The sequence below is a fragment of the Culex quinquefasciatus genome, chromosome 2 (assembly GCF_015732765.1).
Source record: "Culex quinquefasciatus strain JHB chromosome 2, VPISU_Cqui_1.0_pri_paternal, whole genome shotgun sequence".
Taxonomy (NCBI): domain Eukaryota; kingdom Metazoa; phylum Arthropoda; class Insecta; order Diptera; family Culicidae; genus Culex; species Culex quinquefasciatus.
The window spans coordinates 68,765,806-68,791,612 of record NC_051862.1 but is presented as its reverse complement, the minus strand read 5'-3'; the positions used below and the strand labels follow the sequence as shown (position 1 = coordinate 68,791,612).

Sequence of the window (25,807 nt, the reverse complement as noted above, 5' to 3'; positions counted from 1 at the left end):
TACTAGAATCCGATAAAAGGGAGTTGACTCTAAGTAGAGCTTCTCCTTTTAAACATCTTTCAAGCCGGTTTAAGTTCTCTATGTCAGAGAAATTACCAAGCTTGGTGGTTTCAAAGAAAGTTTGTTTAAATTTTGGCCAATCTTTAAAAGAGCCGTTGAATTTTGGCAAGTCTATTAAAGTTTGCCTAAATAAAAATGAATCTGCAGTTCTTGGTTGAACTGACAGTCCTTCTAATTTATTGACTATGCCTTGTAAAAACTGGCAAGTCAATATATCTTTGTTTTCTGTTGAGGGTTTAGTTGAAACATCCTCAATACTTTTTTCTAATTGTTTGACCTTTGGTCAAAACTTTGTAAAGTCTTGGCAACTGCATCACACTTGATGCAGTGCCAGTTTTCGTTCTTATTTGGCATACGGCCAAGTCCTACACATTGCAGGTGGAAGAACCGATCACAATGACTGCACATTAGCATGTGCTGATCATCAAGATTGGTGCAACTCCTGCACCTACCATTTGGATTCACTATGAATTTGTGATCCATATTTCTAAATACCTTATGTTCGATGATGCTTCGTCGATCCTTGATGCTCGATGTTCCCTGGTTCGACGTTGCTTGTGGTACTTCTCGAGCCACCTTAGGCTTCGTTGATGTAGCTTCGATGTTCGACGTCACTGTGTTACTTCTTATATATATTTTTTTTTTAATCTAATCTAATCTAATCGAACACAAGCGCAGCCAGTCCGAAGAAAGCATCCTGGAAGAACTTGTGGTTATATATATTTTTTTTTTCACTCACTTTGCACTAAATCTGCTTTGCAATCTTACAGTTTTTATTCCTTTATTATATATATATTTTTTTTTATATATATGTGTTTCTAGTCTTCCTTTAATCACTCACTTCACTTCTTGAAATCACCTATCTATTAAAAGGGTTTTTTTTTTTACTATTTTTTGGTGATTTTCTGCAACCAAGCGGATCTCTGGATTTTCATCCAGTCTTCCCTTTACTTGAAGTAGAGTTTAATGTTGAATCACCTATTAAAAGGTTCTTCTTGTTTTCTTCTTCTTCTGGGTTCTTGCCCAGGATTTCACGGTGTTCTTCTGGACTATTGTCCAGGATTATTCACTATTGACGATAACTCGTCTACACTATCTGAGCCTGACACTGCTCACACTTGGTCACTTGACCGCTCTAGAGCGTCGGAGACGCTTTTACACTCTTGACGATAATTCGTCTGCACTAACTGAGCCTGACACTGCTCACACTTGATCACTTGTCCGCTCTATAGCGTCGGACACGCTTTTACTTACGATCACGATCAGATTTCGACTGACCGGAAGCTCGGAGTCCTCAGTGCTTGATTCCGACAAGCACTTCTCCTAATCCTCTCTGGAGCCACCATGTAAAAACGCGTGGGTACGTTTTTAATTTGCGGAACTTACGCTCTGGCTGCCGACGACTCCAAGTAGAACTGCTGGTGCTGATCCCGGGTGACTGCTGAAGACTGCTGGCTGCTGGAGGCTGCTCGTTCCAATACGAGGATGAGGAGTTCTCAATTGACTGAAGTAAAACAGTTGTTTTTGGAGTGATCTCCGAACTTGGTTTATTTGGAATTTAATGTACAATATAAACTTAAAGCTACGTGTTGCATTATTGATGTATATGATTTAAAACTAATCCTTGATGTTAGGCAGAACGAGATAGGTAGGCAAATCTAGTTGTACCTCTCTTTCACATACTACCTGGACCTGCACAGTCATCCTTCATACACATGGGTGATACGGATACTCATAATTCTTTCGCATATGTTTGCTTCTACGAAGACTCACTGTAGCTACCCGTGATTCTTATAAGTCCCATTAAACTATGAGAAATTTACCTGTCCTAATTCTAACCTTATGATTCTCAAGTAAGAGCACAAAACATTTGTATGCAAATAAGTGAGCATTTTCTGTTATTTTCCTATCCGATTTGCTACCATTCTTTGAAAGGTGAAAAGTAAAACATCTATCTGTTCGCGTGGTAACAACCACTGAGGCCACGGTTGACGAATGGATCGGAATAATTAACGAAATCCGCCGTAATTCGGTGCTTCTGGAACCGAGATCGCTTGCGGAACTTGCTTTCGCGGCGATTTCGGTTTCGGAACCACTGGAAGGCGATTCGTCTCCCGTTTTCGGAACCATCGGTGGATTGGATCACCATCAATCTGCGGTGTGTCTGAAACAGATTCACTTGCAGTTCCAAATTCGCTTTGCAATTATTTTTCAATTCGGACCTTGGTTGATCTGACTCGTCGGGTTCACTATCGGGTAACCAAATTCACTGTGTAATTGATTTGGAACAAACTGTGACAATTCCCACTGCGGATTTGCCAGCAGAACAAAATTTCAAAGCAAAAATAGATCGTGAATAATTTTGATGACACAGTCCCTGGAACAGTTTTCTCTGGTCATTGAGGCTGCGATATTCAGTTTCAATGCAGTTTCAATGACCAGGGAAAACTATTCCAGGGACTGCGACAATCGTAACACCAAAATTATTCACGATCTATTTTTGCTTTGAAATTTTGTTCTGCTGGCAAATCCGCAGTGGGAATTGTCACAGTTTGTTCCAAATCAATTACACAGTGAATTTGGTTACCCGATAGTGAACCCGACGGAGTCAGATCAACCACGGATTCGTCCGAAAGGTTTGAATTAAATAATTGCAAAGCGAATTTGGAACTGCAAGTGGATCTGTTTCCAGACACACCGCAGATTGATCGAAAAGGTTGCTCAACCTACCAGGTGATGGTTCCGGAACCGGGATCGCATCGTAGCCAAGTGCCGCTAGCGATCCCGGAATCACCGCGGATAGTTCAAAAAGACGAATTCTCATGCCTTCCAGTGGTTCCGAAACCGAAATCGCCGCGAAAGCAAGTTCCGCAAGCGATCTCGGTTCCAGAAGCACCGAATTACGGCGGATTTCGTTAATTATTCCGATCCATTCGTCAACCGTGGCCTCAGTGGTCACTTCAGAGTTAATATTTCTTACACTATGCATTTCAATATCTGGGTCTTGGTCCGAAGTGCCACTTGAGTCCATTTGAGACTAAAAAAAAAGAACGGAAAATTATTCGCAAAAATTTGAGCAGGCCCCCCTCGCGCTGTACTGCTTCGCCAACAGCCAAATCAGCACTGCCCTCAAGCTGCTGTACCGCGCCCGGTATCTGGCCACGATCGTGTGCGGTGACAACCACCCGGACATTGCCCTGCTTGACGTAAGTTTGCCTATTTTTTGATGCTAAAAATAAGTAATTTTATCGACCACTTTTTCCACAGAGCAACATCAGCTTGATTCTGCACGCCGTCGGAGAGTACGAACTGTCGCTGCGCTTCCTCGAGCACGCCCTCGCTCTGAACATCAAGTACTACGGTGAAAAGTCCCTGAAGGTGACCGTCAGCTACCACTTGGTGGCGTGGACACAGAGCTGCATGGGCGACTTCCGGTCGGCGCTGAACAACGAGAAGGACGTGAGTTCTTTGAACAGTTCTTGGCCAAGTGAAGGAGTAGATTTTAAACAATTTCTTTCTCGCAATCAACAGTTGGGTGAGGCCCACGAAAAGACCCAGGAATCGTCCGAGTGTCTGCGCCACCTGACCCAGCAAGCGGTCGTCCTGCAGAAGAAGATGAACGACATCTACTCGAACAGCCACCGTCGATGGGCTCGGTGCTGGACATGCTGAACGCAATCAACGGTATTATCTTCGTACAAATTAAGTAAGCCACGCAGAAATGCTCGATTTTAAAGGAATTACAATCGAACCCCTCTCTTTTCCAGTTCCAAAGAGATTGCCAACCTGAAGAACGAGATCGAGAAGCGCCAAAAGGAGGGCGGTGCCGCAGGAGAATCCAGCGTGGCGCAGGCCAACCAGGAAGAGGTGGACCGCCTGCTGACGGAGACTATGGCCAAAACGGCGGCCGGCATCCCGTTCGAGGAGCAGGACAAGTACGAGCAGTGGCGACAACCGGTGATGAGGCCACACACCAACACAAAATCACACTTTTCTACTGATTTAATTTAATAAATCAGTAAATGAGTAAAAATAGTTCAATGATAAACAGAAGTTAACATCGTTTTGAAATCAAAATAAACTGTATTTGTTAGGTTAAACACACATCAGTATTTATTGGGAAATGAGAGAATAAGAGTAGAAAGAGAAGTGAAACATCCATGCCAATCAGCATAGCGCACCAGGTACGCGTGCTGTAGCAATAAGACTCTTCCATCTTTCTCGGTCTTGGGCTGCTACTCCCCATTTTCCCAGATTACAGATTTTCCGGATATCACCATTCACTTGATCTACCCACTGTGTGCGCGGTTTCCATGCTCCCTTGCCTGTTCCGCCGGCTGGTTCGGCGCGGTCAAAAAGCACTCTGACAGGCTGGCTCTGTTAACGGAGCAGTGGACGACCCCTTCTCCCACCCCTGACGCAATGCTGCCAACTTCGGATAACCAAAACTGTAGCGCACTCGCGCTGCGCGCATTCTCTTTTGTTCTCCATTCGAGTTCTAACCTTCTTAAAGTTAACATCGTTTTTTAATAAACTCTCGATTGATTTAATCTCGGTATTTTATTTCGTGGCTGACCGAAATCGCCTACAGGCTCTCGTCCATTCGGACGACATGGCCGGCCCACCTGAGCCTCCCGATCTTCGCCTGGGTGCGTTAAAGTCCGTTGGTCAGGTGATGTCCAGGTTGCTTCATGGATGTCCTGCCGCCACCCAGAAAAAAAATGGAATTGGTCTGCTGACCTGGCCAGTTCAACACCTGCAACTCATTCGCTAAGGCGAATTCGAAACCCAACTAAGACCTGCAGTTCCAAGAGCCAAGTCGCACATCGGTGGTCTGCTTTTCTATGGGCTTCTGCCTTTTTTCCGGATTTCTAGCCTTCTTGCCATTCGCGAAACATAATTAAGGTAGTTGGAAATGAGTAGAAGGGATACCCCGTGCTAGGTACATCCACAACAGTGCGTTAAACATGCTGCGAATCAAAACAATACCTTCTACAATCACAAACTATTTTTTTGTGCCGCTGTATATCGTAGAGTCCAGACTGTGCAAAGATATTTTTTTTAGTAAAATATACCTAAAAGCTATATGTATAATAACGATACAGTTACTTTCGGTAACCATTTGCTCTAGTGAGAGTTCATTTTGAATGTGAGTGGGATAGGTCACCTTGTCAATCGCTTATACGCTAGGTCGTGCGAGCTGTCAGTTATGGTCAAGGTACACAGAAAATTATGGTATGCCAGATATTAAAGTTATATCATGTAAATTTTATAATACTTTTTTTAAATATTTTTTAAAGGGGCTGAATTTATTCACTATGAACTTATTTATGATCATAGAGCAACTCTCTACAAAATCGGCCGATTTCGACCATTTTTATTTTTTGTATTTTTTTTTATTTGACTCAAACTTTGTGGGGGTCTTCCCTATGACCAAATAAGCTTTTTTGCGTCATTGGTTCACCCATACAAGTCTCCATACAATTTTGGCAGCTGTCCATACAAAAATGGTATGTAAATATTCCAACAGCTGTAACTTTTGAGTGAATTTTCTGATCAATTTGGTGTCTTCGGCAAAGTTGTAGGTATTGTTGAGGACTTTTGAGAAAAAAATAGGCACACGGAAAAAAAAATTTGCTGATTTTTTAATCAACTTTTTTTTCACTAAAACTCAATTTCACAAAATACTTATTTTTTGATTTTCGAGATTTTTTGATATGTTTTAGGGGACAAAAATCCACAACTTTTGAGCTATAGAGAAACATGGTCAAAAAATCTGCCGCCGAGTTATGAATTTTTGAAAAAATAGTGATTTTTGGAAAAAATCGAAGTTTCATGCAAAAACAAGTTTGACATTTTTTTTAATGCAAAATTGAATTTGCAATCGATTATGGTCACTATTTTTAAAAATCGAAAAACTGCAACCATTTCGCTAAAATCAAACTTTCGGTGGCTATATCTTGAAAACGGAGCCCCTTATCAAAAAATCTGTAAAGTACTTTTCGATTGCAAATTCAATTTTGCATTAAAAAATAATGTCAAACTTGTTTTTGCATAAAATTTCGATTTTTTCCAAAAATCACTATTTTTTCAAAAAATCATAACTCGGCGGCAGATTTTTTGACCATGTTTTTCTATAGCTCAAAAGTTGCGGATTTTTGTCCCCTAAAACATATCAAAAAATCTCGGAAATAAAAAAATAAGTATTTTGTGAAATTGAGTTTTAGTGAAAAAAAAGTTGATTAAAAAATCTGCAATTTTTTTTTTCCGTGTACCTATTTTTTTCTCAAAAGTACTCAACAATACCTACAACTTTGCCGAAGACACCAAATTGATCAGAAAATTCACTCAAAAGTTACAGCTGTTTGAATATTTACGTACCATTTTTGTATGGACAGCTGCCAAAATTGTATGGAGACTTGTATGGGTGAACCAATGACGCAAAAAAGCTTATTTGGTCATAGGGAAGGCCCCCACAAAGTTTGAGCCAAATCAAAAAATACAAATAAAATCCATTTTCGGTTTTGGTAGAGAATTGCTCCATATTCAAATGTTTTCACAACTGGTTAAATTTCGCAAAATTAAAACCATGTTTAACACCTAATTTAACGCAGATTGCGGCCATCAAGAATCTGAAACAAGTCCGGAGTTGATTCACAAATTACAAAAGAAAAATCAAAATCAAATTATTCGCTCTACAGCATTGCCTTGGCGTTCTCGATTGCGAGATTCCTACTCGAAATTAGGTGTTCGAAGGTTTGATTGTTGAGGCAATTGCAAACCTCTTTTTACACCTTAGCTTCCATCCACCCCGGGATTCGAACTGACGACCTTTGGATTGTTAGTCCAACTGTCTACCAGCGTCAACAACGGTTTTTTTCAAACAATTTCTTTGATTGGTTTAGAATTGTCGAACGAACCCGGTACACACCCGAAGCTTGACATAAACAAATCTGACAACTTCCAATTTTTATAAGTATAAAAAATTATTAAAAGCCTTAAAAGCTAATAAAATTTCAAAAAAAACTTTGAAAAAATATATTTTGATTTGAAAATCTGCCATACCATTGAAAGCCTTGAAAGCCTTGATATGCTGGTGTAATTTTTACAGTTTGAGCTGGTGTGAAAACGGCGACAGAGCTCGCACCACACAGCTTATACGCAAATTACGTAAATCACAACGATGCGAAACAAAGACTTCGTCGACCGCCAGCTAGACAGATGTCCAAGTCATCATTTAGTATGCGGGGAGGCCTTAAGATGGAGGACTGGTGCAGGACCAGAGCTATACTGTTCAGACTCTCATAACAAGGGTTACTATCAACTGACATTTGGCTGATCGTTTCCCTGATTTCGACAATCGCAAACAGGACTACCGTTCCGCTTACTTGAAATAAAATAAAATTTAATTCAATTTAATACTGCACTGTGGATACTTGGAATCTTGCAGCCCTTTGCAAACTTTTTTTTTCTAAATAGAGACAGGAATGTGACAAAATTGTAAAACACCAACATAAATAAGTCATTTTCAATCATTCTTCGCGAATTTAATGTATTTCCTCACAATTCGAAAGTCTACATGGGTTTCTCTACTTGGTATTGTTGTTTGCTTGCTTGCTTGTGTATGATTCACACTTTCACAGTCAGTTTTGCACCTTCTTCGGCACCACTAACTAGAAACTAAAATCTTGTTCCGTTTTTTTTTCTTCTTTTCTCTTTCGGAATCCTACCGACTACCTAAGAGGAGAGTTGTGTGTTTTTTTTAAATTGGGGTTTTGTTTGCATAATTTGCTTATTTTTTTCCTTCTTGGGTATAATTATGGTTTTGTTTTTTTTTTTCATGCTTTTCAGTTGATGAACATCGCTGACTAGAGCGCATTTTGAATGAGTTTTTGGTGATATATTTTCAATTTTCTCTTTTTCTTTATTGCAAGCATGTTTATGTGTTTTTTTTTATTGCACGGTGTCTTTTAGTTTGGTTTGACCATTTTTCATGTAACATGTTTTCTTTTAATTAGTTTACTTTTGTAACAAAGAGAATCGCGAAAGAATACAAAATGTGGTGGCAAAACGGAAATCGTTTCTTTATGTGCGTCGTTTAAGCTGCATAACATTCTAAAACTCTACGGAAAAAAGCGTCTAGCTCTCTAAAATTAAGAGTAAAAAAAATGTAAAGGAAATAATAACGAGTTGGAAAAAGAAGTAGTGATCGCGTGAGACTTATTGAACAAAGTTTTCTCCTTCATCTTCTACTCACGTATAACAAAACTAAAGTTCAACTTCTAAATCCGCTCCAAAAACTAACCTCTGGAGCGTACCAACTAGGGAAAAAACAAACGCAACCTATGTGTTCTCTCAACTCAACTAAAGAACTAACTTCTTCCTTCCTTCCTTCCTTCTTGATGATTATTGTATAAGTAAGTTGTGTGTTTTCAGTAGAAAAGTGTGCTTTTGTGTGTGTGTGTTCTTTTCAGTGCCGCGTGGGATGATGAGTTAAATAGCGGCCAGATTTTCAGCTGGACGAGGCCACCGGGTTGGCTTTACTACTGCTGCTGGCCTCATCACCGGCCGTCGCCGCTGGCAAGGGAAGCTCGTACTTGTCCTGCTCCTCGAACGGGATGCCGGCCGCCGTTTTGGCCATCGTCTCCGTCAGCAGGCGGTCCACCTCTTCCTGGTTGGCCTGCGTTACGCTGGATTCTCCCGCGGCACCGCCCTCCTTTTGGCGCTTCTCGATCTCGTTCTTCAGGTTGGCAATCTCTTTGGAACTGGAAAAGAGAGGGTTTTGATTGTAATTCCTTTAATATCGAGCATTTGTGGGTGGTTTACCTAATTTGTACGAAGATAATACCGTTGATTGCGTTCAGCATGTCCAGCACCGAGCCCATCGACGGTGGCTGGATGTGAATCGGCGGCAGACCCGTCGTCAGCTTGCCGTTCGAGTAGATGTCGTTCATCTTCTTCTGCAGGACGACCGCTTGCTGGGTCAGGTGGCGCAGACACTCGGACGATTCCTGGGTCTTTTCGTGGGCCTCACCCAACTGTTGATTGCGAGAAAGAAATTGTTTAAAATCTACTTCTTAGCTTGGCCAAGAACTGTTTAAAGAACTCACCTGCTGCTTGTAGATGGCGTACGTTTCCTTTTCGTTGTTCAGCGCCGACCGGAAGTCGCCCATGCAGCTTTGTGTCCGCGCCACCAAGTGGTAGCTGACGGCCACTTTCAGGGACTTTTCACCGTAGTACTTGATGTTCAGGGCGAGGGCGTGCTCGAGGAAGCGCAGCGACAGTTCGTACTCTCCGACGGCGTGCAGAATCAAGCTGATGTTGCTCTGTGGAAAAAGTGGTCGATAAATTTACTTATTTTTAACATCAAAAATTAGGCAAACTTACGTCCAGCAGGGCGATGTCCGGGTGGTTGTCGCCGCACACGATCGTGGCCAGATACCGGGCGCGGTACAGCAGCTTGAGGGCAGTGCTGATTTGGCTGTTGGCGAAGCAGTACAGCGCGAGGGGAGCCTGCAATGAGGAAAACAAAAGAAAATTTAATCAAAACTGTCAGCTCGTCGATCCGACTCGCGCAACGCCTACCGCGACCGAAGCTCCGCCCCTCCGGCCAAACTTCGCTTGCGCGAGCCGAGCCGAACGCCAAACAAACAGTCGTGCGCATGCGCGTAGCAAACGTAGCAACCCGACAACGTAGCAACCGTAGCAATAAACAACCCGAAAAGTTATAAATAGGGGTGGCTACCCAGCAACCGGCAATTGAGTCCAACTAATCATCATGAACGGAGGTATGCTGCTCAAATTTTTCCGAATAATTTTGCGGTCTTTTTTTCAGGCCCAAATGGACTCGAATTTCACACCGGACCAAGTTTCGGATGTGGAAATGACAAATTTAAGGAATAATTACCTCGATGTGGCCACTGAGGCCACCGTTCAAGAATGGTTCGGAATGATAAACGAAATTCGCCGGAATTCGGTGCTTCCGGGCCCGAGATCGCTTGCGGAACTAGCTTTCGCGGCGATTTCGGTCCCGGAACCACTGTCAGGTATCAGAATTCGTATTTTTGAACCATCTGTGGTGTTTCCGGGACCGCGATCGCTGGCGGAATTAGCCTACGATGCGATCCCGGTTCCGGAATCATCGTCGGATGACTTGAGCAACTTTTTCGAACAATCTGCGGTGGGTCTGGCAACGGATCCACTGGCAGTTCCAAATTCAATGTGCAATTATTTTAATTCGAATCTTTCGGATGAATCTGTGGTGGATCCGACTCCGTCGGGTTCACTGTCGGATAACCAAATTCAAAGTGTAATAATTGATTTGGAACCAACTGCGGCAGTTCCCAATACGGAATTGCAAGCAGAACCAAATTTTAAAGTTAATGTAGATTGCAAATATTTTTGGTGTTACGATTGTCGCAGTCCCAGGAACAGTTTACCCTGGACCTTGAGACTGCGATATTCAAAATTTTCAATGATTTCTAGATATTTTTCTTTTATTTTCGTTTGTATTTTAGTTGCGTTTTTGTTTGTTTTTAGTTTCTTTTAGTTAAATTTTCCTTTCTTTCTTTTTCTTACTATGTTTCAAGTAGTTTGATTTTGGACCAACTTCAAAATTTTGTAGTGAGCTTTTAGTTTGTAGAAGCGACCTGAGTACAGTTTGTTTGGATATTTGATCGATTTTTCACCTTAATTTCTGCATATTAATACGATCTTTAAAAAAATATTTGGAAAAAATTCAAGCAAATTAGTAGATTTTCTTTTTTGCTTCAAAAAACAACCAATTTTGAATTCCTTCTGTATGGTGTGAAACCCATATCAGACTATAAACGAAAATTTCAATCAAAATTTAGTTTGTTTAATTTTCTGTGCGGTGTGAAACCCGTTATCAGACTGTAAACGATTCCATTTGGATTTTGCAAAACAGAAGATCAACCAAGTTAGCTTGAAACCAAAATTTAAAATTTTCGTATTGTTATGTGAAAATTAAGGTGAAAAATCGGCCTTCAAAATTTGTTAGGACTCTTTTAAGTAAGGAGTCCACATCAGAAAGCTCCCCTTTTAGTTAAGTGTTGAGCTTTTTGGTGTGGGGGTGTGTGGTGGGCCAGTGCTCAGGTCGCGAAGCAATTACGTTTTTGTTTAAATTTAACAATAAAAAAAAATTTAATTCAAATGCATTTTTTAGGTGCTCAGCAACAGACATAAATTACGAAGATAATTTCAACTTACATATTCCGCAATCGTGTACGGATGATCGATTCCGTTGACCCGCTCACTCATCAGCACCGCGCGCTGCTGAATCGCCAACGCCTCCTGCGGGTCTCCCATAATGTAACTGAGCCGGGCCAGCATCCGCAAACACTGCGCATTCTCCGGGTGCATCGCGCCGTACACGTTGTTCAGCAGGTTGAGCGCCTCGCTAATCAGGTCGTACCCGTCCTTGAAGTAGCCCTGCTGGATCTTGGTCTGCCCGGTGGTGTAAAAGTTGTACGCGTCCGAGGCACGCGGGTTGATGTGCTTCACCACCGGGAACACGTTCACGATGTCGTGCTCGTTGAAGGTGGGCTTGTTTTTGGTCTCGAAGTTGTACTCGCGGAGCAGGATTTGGACGCCGGTTTTCAGGCAAAATGCACGCAGGAGACTGATTTTCTGCAGTTGGTTGTGCGTGACGACGGGGTCGGCGGACTCGACGGTCCCAGCTGGGAGCAGGTCGTAGTCCCAGTACGATTTGAGCTCCTGCTGGATCTGGGTCCAGAGCGATTTCGAGGTGAGCAGTTGCCACTCGTTGTTGTCCTGGGTGCACTGGAAGGAAGATTTGCCGCCCTTGCCGCCTCCGGCGGCTGTACGTTTGTTCTGTTTGCGCTGCTGTTTGCCGGACGAGCCGGACTTGGTGAGCACGTCCGATTCGCTCGACACGCTGGTTGCCGTCGTGAGGAAGCAGTTCAGGAAGTGACTGATGGCCGCGGCCATGCTCATCATTTCCGTGTTTTGCATGTAGGTGACGAAGATGTGCTTGGCGGCGCGAATGATCAACTCCGAGACGGCAATCGTGTGCAGGTACTCGAGCTGCTTGATCTTGGCCAGCAGGTTGGCGACCTTTCCGAGGTAGCGCACGTTAATGCCTCGGCTGTGCAGGGTTTCGGTGAGGGTTGAACCGTCCATTGGTGCTGCGGTGTGATCGAGGCAGTCGTGCACGAAGCTCGGAATCTGGTGCTTCACCAGGAACTCTGCGGCGTCCTTCACCAGCTGCTTCTGCTTCTTGATCGAGTTTGCGGCGTTCGGGTTGTCGACGTGCTGGATGCCGGGCGAGTACACGTCCGGATTGAAGCGAATGTCAAACTCGTAATCCTTGAGCGAACCGACCGCTTCGCAGGCACGTTTCACCACCTCGCGACTCTCGTTCTTCTCGTCGCTGGACAGCAGCGATTCCATCAGCTTCTTGGCCTCCTCCGTCTCGACCTTTGGCACTCCGCCTGTGGCGGCCTTCGGTTCCGCTTTTTTGGCGGCGGGTTCTTCCTTGTTGTTGTTGGTGCTGTCCTCCTTGGCAGCAGGTTCGATGGCTTTGGTTTCGTCCCTGGGCGTGTCCTGTTTCTGCTGGCGCTTGTTCGTGTTGAGTTGCTGCAGCTGGAAGGCGGCGTGTTTGATGAACAGCAGGTAGCGACTCTCGATGAACGCTTCCAGGAGTTCCTGGCGGAGGCAGCTCAGCTTGTGTTTGTGCTCGATCGGGAAGCCGAACGCTTTGCAGTCCTTGCTGAGCTCTTCGTCCAGCTTAAGGAAGTTGACGTCTGGCGGGAAGGTTCGGAGCAGGTCCAGGATGTAGTGGCGCCCGTCGTTACCGATGATTCCCTTGCACTCGACGGACGAGCAGAGTTCGATTTCTTCCTCGTCGTCGTTGAGTACGCTGTGCGGGTAGATTTTGAGGTGCTTGCCGGCGTTGTTCAGCAGTTCAAGGTACTTTTCGTGCGAGAGGACCGTCTTGCCAAAGTCGATCGAACCGTACACGACAGATTGTTCCTGTTCACGTTCCAGGATTCCGGGGATGATGGACTGTGCGGTGACTCTGTAACCTCGGTAGTCAATAACGACCGTACCGAGCGTGTAGAGGCCTTCGACGTCAACGGCAGAGTAGACGCGAACTCCGTGCAGGTCGTTACGGGGGGCGACGAACGCTGCGGCGTCTCCTCCGAGTTCTTTGTAGTGATCCCGGACGTCGAACCCGAGCGAGAAGAAGATGTTGTTCCAGATAAACATTTGCATTTTGGCGTCCTCGCCCGGGTTGATGGCCATCACGTTACCGTCGATGACGGCCATGGCACCGCGGGTTGCCGCCGTGACAAAGTCGCTGTGGACCTTGAATATGGCACGTTCGCGGAGTAGCCGCTCAGGGAGGGTTTCCCGGGGAAGTTCTCGCGTCGTCTGGAGTTCTTCGTTCCAGTCGCGCGTTTGGCCGGGGATGTGTTCTTCGTAGCCGAGCTTGGAGGAAAACGTGTCCTCCGCTCGGATGGCATCGATTGTGTGATCCAGGGTCGGGGCAGACCACGTGTACACCTGGTAAGGGGTCGCGACGCGCTCGAACGGATGTCGCTGGGTGCGCTTCTTCTGCATCTGGGCGAAGCACCGACGGAAGGTCGGCGAAATCTGCGACAGTAAGTCGATCAACGAGTGGCACAGATAGCTCGGATTGTCCGGCCGTGGCTCGAACGTATCGTCCGTCGACTGGTTGATGTAGAACCCACGAGGACACGCCGAAATGTGGAACCGCTTGTCCTCCATCGTGACCACATACAGATACATCAAATCTCCGTGCAACTTCCGTGGGCCGGGCGGCGGATTCCACGCCGAGGTCGTAAGCACCTTCAACGGCTGCGGTCCCTTCTTGCCAACGCCAGGCTGCAGCGGCAACAGTGGCCGTTCCTTCGCTCCAGGCATGATGTACTCCGGTGGCGTACAATCCACGCTGTCCGATCGGCCCTTCTTCTTCTCCAAAATGTCCCCCGCCGTAATCGTGTGCAAAAACGTCAACGAACTGCAATCCACCCCGTTGTAAGCGTCCGCCGGGTCCATCGACTTGAGCAAATCCCGCACATGGCGCACGTGAATCCGCGCCTCACGCATCGTGTACGGCTCCTCCACAACCTTAATCACCGAACCCTCCTTCAACCCTTCCACGTTCTTCAGCTCGGCAAAATTGTCCAACGTTACGCCGTCCAACTGCAGCGAAAAGCACGTCCTATGGCACGTATCTTCCCGGTCCATCAGCAGCTGATGAATCTCCTGCACCAGTTCCATGCTCGAAACTTGAATCGACAGTGGCTCCACCCCGGGCGACAGAATCTGCACCGTAAACCCGGCGTCCTGAATGATCTCCATCACTTCCGAGTCGGACTTTTTCTTCGTCTCGCCGTTCTGCTGTTCCGTCGCCGCCGCCGAATCAGACGCGTGGCCATTCATGTCGTGATTTCCGTTGACTAGAGGCTGTTCCTTTGGCGGCGTCGGTTCCTTGTCTTTGCTGCCGTTCTTCTGCTTCTTTCCGTTACCTGGTGGATGAGAGTGAAAAAAAAGAAAAGAACGTTAACCTGGTGCGTGAACGGCGGCGAGTTATGTAAACTAGAAGAAAAATACATCCCGCTTGGGAACAAATCTACCGGACAGTGTTCTAAATTTATACACAGAAGAAGTGCGCGACGGCGGCGGTTGAACCGTTCAAAACCACAAAATGCACTTTCAAACACAGCGGACGCGGAGATATTCAAATTGTGTAATCCCGCCGCTCAAGTGGCGTCTAAAGCTGCAAACAACACAATGATCGTCACCGTATTATTTCTTTTGGGGGCACGTGTCACGTCGGCGAAAGTAATTTCGCCGATTCATTATCGTAGTCTGTGCGTGAGCGTCGGCGACGGCGGTTTGAATTGAAAAATCGCCAGGACCTTGAACTTCAATTGCTGTTTTGTGCCGCGTCGTTTTATTTGTCGTCACGAGTTATTTTAGGATATAAGAAAACTTTTGCGTCGGTCACAAACACGCGGACGCAATTCTTGATTTTTTTATGTTGTTATATTGTGATAAAGGCTGTATTTAGTAGATTTTGGTCTTCTTGCTACATCTGTATACAGTCAAACCTCTTTTTACGCGATTTTTTGTTGTCGCGTAAAAAGAGTTGTCAGTTTCGTTGACCTATGCTGGATACTCTGCAGCAATTTTCTATGGAAAATTGCATGGGAAAACATGGAAAACCCAAGGCCGTGTTACGCTCCATTCATTTGTTTTTAAATTTGTATGGACATTTGATTACGAGAGAGGGGGGAGGGGGTCCAACAATCAAATTCAATTTTGCGTTACGTAATAAAAGAACGTTCCCATACTCTCTACGGGAAAGTTGTAGAGCATCTTCTGAAGCAATACTAGTCCGTTTTTAATCTAATCTAATCAGATCAGATTAGCGCAGCCAATCTTTCGAAGGGATCCTGGAGAGTGCCTTAGGTTAGATGACGCCTAGCACTCTTCTTGTCATTTATTAACATTTGTAGTGCGCCATTGCATTAGAATGCATTGAAACATCACAAGCGTTAAAGCGGCCAGGCCTACTGCGTAAAGCCGTATCGCAAAGATGATTCGTAATTGGGTTGAGTTTGAACACTGAGTGTTCGAACAACAACACAATTCTGAATCGACAGGGGAGGAAGAAGCGTGGGGACACACCACCATACGCTCCGAGATTTGGTTGTATTCGTTGGGAGCACCATGCTAAGAAGGTTTGGTACTCCGGGACCCTCTGGGATGGGACATTGTATTTCCACGAATGCCCAGGACACTATTTGCCGTGGTTATAGCGCCACAACTCGCTCAAAACAATACTAGTCCGTTTTTAACACCTAAACTCCCAAGCTCGAGAAAAAGGGGGAATTTGTATGGAAATTCCCCTTTTTTCTTGAGATTGGGAGTTTAAGTGTTAACACAGCGTGAAAAGTGTTTTTTAATCATCAAAATAAGAAAAATGGTTTTCCCATACAATTGAATTGCTTTGCGCCAAGTGAGACCTAAACCAATCGTTCCCAAATTTTGAGGAGTTGTTTAGGACACCAAAAGGAACTGAAAAATAGCTTTGCTCACTAAATTTTGACCGCTTTAGTTTTTTTTCTCTTTCATTTCATATTACAACCTAATATATGATCAATTCTCTGAGATTTCGGTCATTCGATTTTTTTTGTATGTTTTAATCCGACTGAAACTTTTTTGGTGCCTTCGGTATGCCCACAGAAGCCATTTTGCATCATTAGTTTGTCCATATAATTTTCCATACAAATTTGGCAACTGTCCATACAAACATGATATATGAAAATTCAAAAATCTGAATCTTTGGAAGGAATTTTTTGACCGATTTGGTGTCATGGGCAAAGTTGTAGGTATGGATGAGGAATACACTGAAAAAAAATGATACACGGTAAAACAAATTTTACTGATTTTTTATTTCACTTTTTGTCACTAAAACTTGATTTGCAAAAAATCACTATTTTTTATTTTCTAATATGTTTTAGGGGACATAAAATGCCAACTTTTCAGAAATTTCCAGAACGGGCTAAAAATCTTTGACCGAGTTATGAATTTTTGAATCAATACTGATTTTTTTAATCGAAATAAAGGTCGCAAAAAATTTCAAAATAATTTTTCGATGTAAAATTGAATTTGCAATCAAAAAGTACTTAAGTGAAATTTTAATAAAGTGCACCGTTTTCAAATTATAGCCATTTTTAGGTACCGTAAACTGGGGTGACTTTGATAGCCCGGGGTGAATGCCCGTCAAATTAATATCTAAACATTTTTGAGAATTTTGAGTATGTAACCATGGGATAGCTTATTATCGAAACTATATGCAAAAATGTGACTGTTACATTGGATTTATCAAAATTAGTGGCCAAATCAAATTTCTATCAATGTCACCCCGGGCTATCAAAGTCACCCCAGTTTACGGTAACTTATTTGAAAATAGTCGCAGTTATTCATTTTTTCCTTCCTCACCTTACTGAGGAAAGGCTATAAAATCACTCGAAAAGCGAAATTCTCAATTTGACCTCCTAGACCCACCTTCATGTATGCATATCGACTCAGAATCAAATTCTGAGCAAATGTCTGTGTGTGTGGTGGGATGTTGATCAAAAAAATTTGCATTGGATTATCTCGGCACTGGTTGAACCAATTTGGACCGTTTAGGTCTCATTCGATCCGTCTTGGGGTCCCATAAGTCGCTATCGAAAATTATAAAGTTTAGTTAAGTACTTCAAAAGTTATGCTAAAAAATCGATTTTAGCAAAAGTCCGGAAGATTGTAAAAAGAGTGGTTTTCGTAAGAAACGCCGCCATGTTATATATTTTTAGAAAGGTATTCAAAAGACCTTTCCATTGAAGATCTGACAACCCTATCAAAAGTTATAAGCACTTAAGTGTTTTTATGCACTTTTTAGAGGCCGGATCTCAGATAATTTGATGAAAATGTTGTCCGGATCTATCATGCGACTTGTCGTTGGATAGGTACCGTAAAACGGGGTGACTTTGATAGCCGGGGTGACTTTGATAGGTTTGAGATTTTTTCCAAAAAATGAAGAGTACAACTAAAATACGTACGGAATGGTATTGAATCATACTGACCGTGGTAGAGAAGTGTTCAAAGTACCTCAAGAAAAACTTTTCATAAAATTTTGAAGAGTTTAAAAAGTCAGTTAACTATAATTAAGAAAATGTTGATGAAAAACATTATTTAAATCTTCTCAAAGTGTAATGTTTTTCTCAACAAACATAATTTTGAATCGGAAAACGGAATGCATTTTCGGATTCTTTGGACAATTTTCCACTAAGAGAAGGTTGAATAAGTTTGTAAATAATAAATATTATGTGTTTTTGAAACATAATTAAATAAAAATCTTTTGTTTCATAGGCATTTTCAGTTGAACAAATTTCATATAAAATGTGGAAACTTTTGATTTTTGCTTCTAATTCAGTTTTAAATGCAATATTAATCGATAATTTTAAAAACATAACAAGTTTTAACGAATTTCAGGCAAAATTCTGACTTTTAAACAATTTTACCTAAAATTTATATGTATTTTGTTAAAAAGCTTATAAACTTAGTTAACTAAATATAAACATTGATTTTTTTTCTAGAAAACTAAATTAGCAACCTTAGTAATGTTACATTTGACGTAAAAATAAAGTTTGAACACCTTTAATCTGATTTTAACAAGAAAAACTATGACTATCAAAGTCACCCCGGAATTCAAAAAAAGAATTTTTAACGTAACTATTTTTTAAAACACTATTGAAAAAAATGGTATATGGACCATGTGTGGGCTACCCCAGTACATGTTTTAAAAATAATAATCTCAAGACAAGCCTTACCAGTTGGAAAATATTCCAAAAATAAATTGAAATCCTATCAAAGTCACCCCGGTTTACGGTAATCAAAAGACCTTTCAAACGAGTTCAATAGATTGCAGATTTAACAACCCTATCAAAAGTTGTCGAGGGTCTCGTGGCGCAGGGGTAGCGGTTTCGGCTGCCGATCCCGATGATGCTATGAGACGCGGGTTCGATTCCCGCCTTATCCACTGAGCTTCTATCGGATGGTGAAGTAAAACGTCGGTCCCGGTTTCTCCTGTCTCGTCAGAGGCGCTGGAGCAGAAATCCCACGTTAGAGGAAGGCCATGCCCCGGGGGGCGTAGTGCCAATAGTTTCGTTTTTTTATCAAAAGTTGTAAGCTCATAAGTGCCCTGAATTATGAAGATCTGACTACCCAATCTGATGGTATGAATAATGAATCAAGTTGATAGAACACTGAATGGTCCGCCCTTTTGTATCTATTTTGGATAGCCCTCTAAATGTGAGGAAGGCACCAACCACCTAAGGGTGGATGAAGTAACGTTTTTTTTAAATGAGTGCCCATGCTTGCCTTATGCTCGGCTTCATCTTCCGTACAGCAAAAGGTTTTACAGATGTCAAAAAAATTAAATTACATTCCACGGTTTCAACATTTGAATGAAAGTTTTTTTTAAATGCAATATAAACCTGTCCAGTTGTTTCGCAATCATAAGTTTAAGTTTTTACGGTGTTGAACATTGTAATTTCATAAAACTTCAAAATATGTTCAATCAATGTTTTGAGTTGATTAGACTTCTATTCCAATGAAATTATCCAGTTTGATTAAAAAAAGAATGTTTTGCCCCCTGATTTTTCGAACCAATTTTGAGAGGGAGGGGGGGGAACATGAACTTTGAAAAATATCTGCAACGGCCTGATTTTCGGTACCTATTGGCTAATACATTTTTGGAATGTTTGAAATAAATTACTGTCACTAAAGTAATGCCGTTGGCTAGATTTTTATATTCGAAGATTAGCTCTTGCCGAAGGGTTTTTTTTCTCTTCAAAATATGCCCAAAAATACACAGGGTAGCATCAATAGTCTTATTAGACATCAATTTTCACCATAGCCTGGCCTACACGCCCCGTGCGTCCGAATAAATCGCAAAACTGTCTTATGTACCTCAAAAGTGTCCTAAGCGCATTTAAATAATCATCAAAAATTAAATAAATTAAAATGCTCGGAAAACTATGATCGTAAACCTTCGGACGAATGATTCACCCGACATTTTGTAGTAGAATACGTCGCTAACATTTCAATAGGCGCTATGTCTCACACAAAGCCTATGTTTATGGCGCCTATTGAAATGTTAGCGACGAATAGTCATACTTGAAGCCTATTGTATGGGTTTTTGCCCAAATTTGCCCGAGGCTTTGTATATCGAGCCTGATGAAAACTAGCTAAATTATCACAAAATCTTGCTATAACTCATCACATATAGACACCAAGTCTTCGACAAAGTTGTTTGTTTTGATGTTACTGACAACTCTTCTGAACATTGTAATTGATTAAAATCAAAATTTTACATAGTTATAGTCAAAAAACTGTTTTTTGGCAGGGTTTTATGAAAAAGGTTTCAAAACTGGTATTCAACACGAAAGTAGAGCTTTGGCGTCTTGGACAAAGGTTGAGGAAATTTTCTGTCCTACACTGCCGTTCTAAGCATAATTGTCCCATATCATTTTTTGACGATTTTAACCTTTTGACATTTTTAAGTTTAGTTTGACGTATACTTTTCGAAAAACCCATAAAATCTAGTACTTTGTTCGGAAACTCATCAAAAACAACACCAAGTCTGTTTGTCCCATCGGTACACTTCTACGCACCAAGTATTTTCTTTCACGGAATCATTAGTTTTACGAAGCATTGAGTCTTGTTTACATACTGTATAGCAAGAGGATCATAAATAAGAGTGATAAACTACTAACTGGGCCGATTGGGGACACATAGGACGAATAAGAACCCACGGGACAATAATGCGTAGAAACACAGAAATTGATCGAAACATTTTAATCGCGTTTTCTGCCGTTCTACGCATAATTGTCCCATGTTCAAAAAAGGGCAACCGAGAAAAACGCGATTGAAATTTTTCGATCGATTTCTGTGTTTCTACGCATAATTGTCCCGTGGGTCCCTATTCGCCCTATATGTCCCTAATCACCCCGGTTAACATTTTATCACCCTTATTTGTAATCCTCTTGCAGGTAAACATGCAAACAAGGTAAGATGCTTCGTAAAACTCATGATTTCGTGATAGAAAATACTTAGTGGGACAATTATGCGTAGAAGTTCAACGATGGGACAAACAGACTTGGTGTTGTTTTTAATGATTTTCTGAACAAAGTACTAGATTTTATGTGTTTTTCTGAAAGTATACGTAAAACTTAACTTAAAAATGATAAAAAGTCAGAATCGTCAAAAAATGACATGGGACAATTATGCGTAGAACGGCAGTTTTTCTCAGTTGCACTTTTTTGAACAAGGGACAATTATGCGTAGAACGGCAGTACAACTTTGCCAAAGACACCAAAGCTCTATCTCTTAAATGTCAAAAGTGAGAAATTCCATAGCCTGCTGTGATGAGAATTTTGAAAATGAAATTTCACCGAAAGTAGGCCATGACAATGCTGAACAAAGTTGTAAATCATGTCAAAGCACGAAAATTCAAGCAAAACAATGTAAATGGGCCGATGTCGAAGTGTAAACAATGTGTCTATCCTGCTCACGTCAGTTGATGTTTACACCAGGATCGAGCAGGATAAACTCTTTGTTTACACTTCGACATCGGCCCAATTACATTGTTTTGCTAGAATTCTTACTTTTAGCTCTAATCAATTAAATTCGTCAAAAGCAGCCTTTTGAACCACAGTGGCATGTATTTGAATATGGGAGCTCAGGAAAACTATTTTTTTAGCAATAAAATGATTATTGATGATAAAAGTATTGATTGATTAGGTGTACAAAATGTGTCTAGAATGTTTTTACAATAAAAACTGTTTGAAAAATTTGCAATCAAGATAAGTACACCTGCAGGAATTTTGTGCACCAAAATAATATATTTTTCATATGTTGAGTACTTGATTTTAAAAGAATATTAACAAAAAGTATGAAAATCGAGACATTTAGTATAAGAGCTGTCAAATCTCTCACCATCAAAAAGTAGCGTTGAGCTTTCGCTGAATTTGTTTATCTCCTACAAGTTTGTCTTTGATCATTTTTTTTACGATGCAACGTCTTCGAGATACAATAGTTTTTAAATTACAAAATACAAAAATATTTAAAAAAAAAACTTACGCTCTTCTCAAATGTCATTCTCAAAAATGGCTTATCTAGGCCTAGGATAACAGGTCTAAAAATTTTCATTTGAATCAATTTAAATTCTTGTTTTGGGCAGGAATTGCTCAAACATAGCTGTCGGCTACTATTGCTAGTACCAACCACTAGTGCCTTTCTTTAATCTACAAGGACTTTGCCGCCCTGAGCTCCTAAGTGTATGAAAGTACACGGGCGGGACAAACATAAAAAGCAACGTTGAAAATATGCAACAACTCCCGTGTTTGACAACCTCTGCCGCTTCTCGCCTGAGATGCACTTTAAACGCGATGCAATGAAGGCACTTGCAGCAAGAGGCGATTACAAACAGAGTTGACCGACGACTGATACTGCTCGATGCATCTATCTTCATCGTCACTTCTTCCACAGACGTGTGACGCACCATGACTAAAGCTAACAGATTGATCTTCTCGAGGGAGCTATTGACTTTTACAGATACTGTTAAAATGGAAGCAATCTGAAACCTGAATGATCAAGAGGCACATCAAGCACGAGGAGAACCACGAGGTTGGTCCGACCTAGTTTCGATCCGTTTCGTCGTTTGCCTGCGCTGCTGCTGCTGTTCATGTTTGTCTACGCGATTAGCGATGATAAAGGCTGCTCTCTGTAAGCATTTCTTCTTCGTCGCTTATCATCTCCTCTGTTTGTTCCCCTGCTCATCCTCCTGCTTTCTATTCCGTCAAAAAGAGTGGAGGTACCAGATCTTGCTTATCTCAGTTCTGATGGAAGATGTGTAACGAAGTTAATTTGATTTAAGCAAACGAAGCAGTTTCACTTTGCTACCACAGCGCTACCCGGAAGGGACAAGTAAACTACGAAAAGTAGTAGTAATAGATTGGATGCTCCGGATTATCCCTGAGATTATCCCAACCATGTGACTTAAAAATATCTTGCAGGAATCAATCAATCAACTAATGCCCTTTCCTAAAACAACTTTTTTCCTTCCCAAAATTGCCGTCTTCCCAAGAACCCTTGAAGAACCTCCCGAAGGCGACGACAGCACCATATGACTTCTCCAGCGCGCCGGCATGGTCTTCTGTAGTACGCTCGCGCCTCCACACACACGCACAACTCGTTGTAAACCGGCAACTCTCGCCGTCTCCAAGAGAGCTCACCATGTCTACTCTCTCTTTTTCCGAGACATGCAACTCACGAGAGTCTGTTCAACGATCCAAAAAGCTCCTCGCCGGACGGTTCTTGTCCCCCTCACGAGACACTGCCAAAAAGAAAAAGACCGTCCCGAAAAAAAGTGCTCCTTTTTGGTGTTGTTATTTTTCCTTCCTTACCAGAAAGGATTCCGCGGATTCGCTTCCGGTTCAAGATTCCGAAAGCCGGCATTCATCACCATGTTCGCTCGCTCTTCAAGAGCGCCCGCGTTAACAACAGCAGCGGCAGAACGTCACTCTCGCGCGGCGGTCGGTTACGAACGACGGAACGGGTCATTACGTAACTGATTATATGACTGCGCGAGGTGCATGTGTTTTCCGCCGGGGAGGGTCGTCTTCGGGTGGATGGTTTCCGGCAGATTCTCCGACGAGGGAGGGGGGGTGACGACGACGACAAGGGGGTCGTCCCGTTTTCTTTGTCTGAGGCCGGGCGGAACTCGGCTTCGATTATCGATTAGCGAAAAGGTCGAGATTGGGAGGAAGAAAATTATTGGAATCAATCCGGCAGGACATGCCGGGGAGTGGTTCCACCCAGTCCTACCTTTCTTTTTGGACTCGACCGGTCCGGTCTTGGTCGCGGGGACCGATTCTTCGGTGGCTTTGTCCGTTCCGGGTGCCATTTCCGTTTTCCTTCAGCCGCGTTTCACTGGTTCAAGCTCTTCACAAAAATCTCCCAGATCCCTTCAGCACATGCAAGACTTGCTTTTCTGCTTCCTGCTTGATGGTCACGAAACCCGTTTCACGCTCTAATCAGACAGTAACAAACCCTACCGGGAGGAATCTGTCACGCACGCACGCACGCACTCAACACTCGGAATCTGCCTGGAGAATTTCCACCACACTTTTCGCGTAAATCGCGGCTCGCGGACGGAGGAACTCTGCACTGCGCGACGGGAGAATCTAGACTGACCGACTGGGCTCTCTCACTGGCAGTGGCAAGATTCCATCGGTGAGAGAGAATCCGCGCGCACCAACACTATCACAGACGGTCCACTCCTCTTTCAGTTCTGGCAAACAACCGCAGCAAGCCTTTGCAATCGGGGTTTGGCGATTTCGCAACTTTGTTCTGCGACGTATAATGCACGAAATTTTAAGGGGTTTTTCACGAAGAACTTCAACTTTTCGACGCGAATTTACGTTAATCACCGTTTAACAACTCTCACCAGCTAAATCACGGCGAAATTGAGCGACTTTTTTCCGAACACTCCGAGACGATCTCCACGGCCTTATGCAACATGCGGTACACCCTTACCAAAAATCATGATTTTTTGAGTTCCAAATCCCACTTTTCATACGAATTTTTCAGTTCAGGTACTACAACCATAAAAATGGTTATATGGGTACCTGAACTCAAAAAATCGTATGAAAAGTGGGATTTGGAACTCAAAAAATCATGATTTTTGGTAAGGGTGTAAGCACGGAACGAAACCACGATGTAAACACGCAAGGGGAGGTAAGTTTGACAGCCGCGCGCTGACAGATTTGGTTGAAAGTTGTAGCTGCACTGGGAGTTTGAAGAAGGTGTGTCAGGTGTGTTAAGAAGCACAGGGTGACTAGGAAATAAATATTTTTGAAGAAAATGCACTGAAATAACAGATTGTCAAGGGAAAAGGATTGGTCGATCCAACCGCCCTTTACGCCCAGCAAAACTGTTGCAACACAGAGTAAGACAGAGTTCGCACTGCCTCTTGATTTTTGGTCTCGTTTTTGGTTCAACTTGGTGGTACATCGCAGGTACATCGCACGCCTGCTACCAGCAAACCTTATGGAGCCAAAAAATTCAATGACATTTCTTCGGACTGGGCACTTTGGGTTACTCTGTGGTTGCAAGCTCGGTTGCAAGCGCAAAACATACGTTGCCAGTGCCGATTAATTTTGCATCGGCCAATCTGTTTCCCTCGACAATCTGTAATTTGAATCTACAAATTCAATTACACTCAACCCTCAACACTTTTTTAGTTTGTGCCCCGTTGGTTGGTCAAAGTCAAACTAAAAAGTGACGAAATGTCACCTTTTATACGGCGCTCACGCACACTATCAAAACAAGCGTTTGGTAATGTGTGTGAACTCGCTTATGCATAGAGATACCCACGCGCGCGAGTGTATTAGTTCGTAACAAAATTTACACGCATACATAGGCAAATCGAGTCAGCTGTGTCCTTTGTTATACCCCGAGCACGTGGTAAACAGCTGGTTTTTACAGGCGAGTTTGGCTACTCGATTTGCCTATAGAGATATCCACGCGCGAGAGTGTGTTAGTTTGGAGTTTAGTTACACGCAGACACAGGCAAATCGAGTAGAATGATTCGTCTGTCAAAATCAGCTGTGTCCTTTGTTATACCACGAGCACGTGGTAAACAGCTGGTTTTTACAGGCGACTTGTCTACTCGATTTGCCTATGTCTGCGTAAAAATAGTGTAAACAAAATCAGCTGCTTGAAATTCAGCCAATCACAATCGATCAAAACCAAAACAATGCTTTAAATACAAATACTAACACAAGATCATGGTGTGCGTGAGAGAAACCGTGGAGATCTCTATGTCTGCGTAAAAGTAGTATAAACACAGCATCATAGTGTGCGTGTCAGAAACCGTGGATATCTCATGCACCCACATAGAAAAATGGGCGGAAAACGGCCAAAAAGCGGGGACGTTTTGCCTGAAAGCGGGCCCGATTTTCAGCACGCTTTTTCCCCTCGTTGTGGCCCATTGCGTGCCAGAATGCAACATTTAGGCGGGCGTTACGCATTTTGGCCGCTGTGTTACGCCCGTCTGTGGCACGCTTTTGGGCCCGTTTTGACCACGATAACGGGCAAAAAAGCGATGGCGGAACGGGGC

The 25,807-nt window shown here is 42.8% G+C and overlaps 2 protein-coding genes across 2 annotated transcripts; one reads left to right on the top strand and one right to left on the bottom strand.

The window, feature by feature from the left end:
• The first annotated feature begins 2,796 nt into the window (after positions 1-2,796).
• Positions 2,797-4,071, top strand: LOC6032399 (clustered mitochondria protein homolog). The gene is made up of 6 exons (XM_038250415.1): positions 2,797-2,921; positions 3,110-3,266; positions 3,328-3,519; positions 3,592-3,657; positions 3,699-3,766; positions 3,828-4,071. The coding sequence occupies exons 1-6, from the start codon at positions 2,797-2,799 to the stop codon at positions 4,069-4,071; spliced, it is 852 nt and encodes a 283-aa protein (XP_038106343.1).
• A 3,511-nt stretch (positions 4,072-7,582) lies between these two features.
• LOC6032395 (clustered mitochondria protein homolog) lies at positions 7,583-24,206 on the bottom strand. Its single transcript, XM_038252347.1, has 6 exons — positions 23,512-24,206; positions 11,290-14,597; positions 9,448-9,573; positions 9,171-9,386; positions 8,887-9,098; positions 7,583-8,825 (listed from the first exon to the last, which is right to left on the bottom strand). Exons 1-6 carry the CDS (start codon positions 23,588-23,590, stop codon positions 8,573-8,575), a joined length of 4,194 nt encoding a protein of 1,397 aa, XP_038108275.1. The 5' UTR covers positions 23,591-24,206; the 3' UTR covers positions 7,583-8,572.
• Positions 24,207-25,807: the final 1,601 nt, after the last annotated feature.

Excerpts from the sequence above, each read along its gene's own strand:
- LOC6032395 (XM_038252347.1), bottom strand. The coding sequence starts at position 23,590 with ATGGCACCCGGAACGGACAAAGCCACCGAAGAATCGGTCCCCGCGACC. Across the intron at positions 14,598-23,511 it reads GGTCGAGTCCAAAAAGAAAG|GTAACGGAAAGAAGCAGAAG; the intron begins GTAGGACTGGGT and ends CTCATCCACCAG. Across the intron at positions 8,826-8,886 it reads ATTATCTTCGTACAAATTAG|TTCCAAAGAGATTGCCAACC; the intron begins GTAAACCACCCA and ends TCTCTTTTCCAG.
- LOC6032399 (XM_038250415.1), top strand. The coding sequence starts at position 2,797 with ATGGTTCCGGAACCGGGATCGCATCGTAGCCAAGTGCCGCTAGCGATC. Across the intron at positions 3,267-3,327 it reads CGGACATTGCCCTGCTTGAC|AGCAACATCAGCTTGATTCT; the intron begins GTAAGTTTGCCT and ends CTTTTTCCACAG. Across the intron at positions 3,520-3,591 it reads CGCTGAACAACGAGAAGGAC|TTGGGTGAGGCCCACGAAAA; the intron begins GTGAGTTCTTTG and ends CGCAATCAACAG.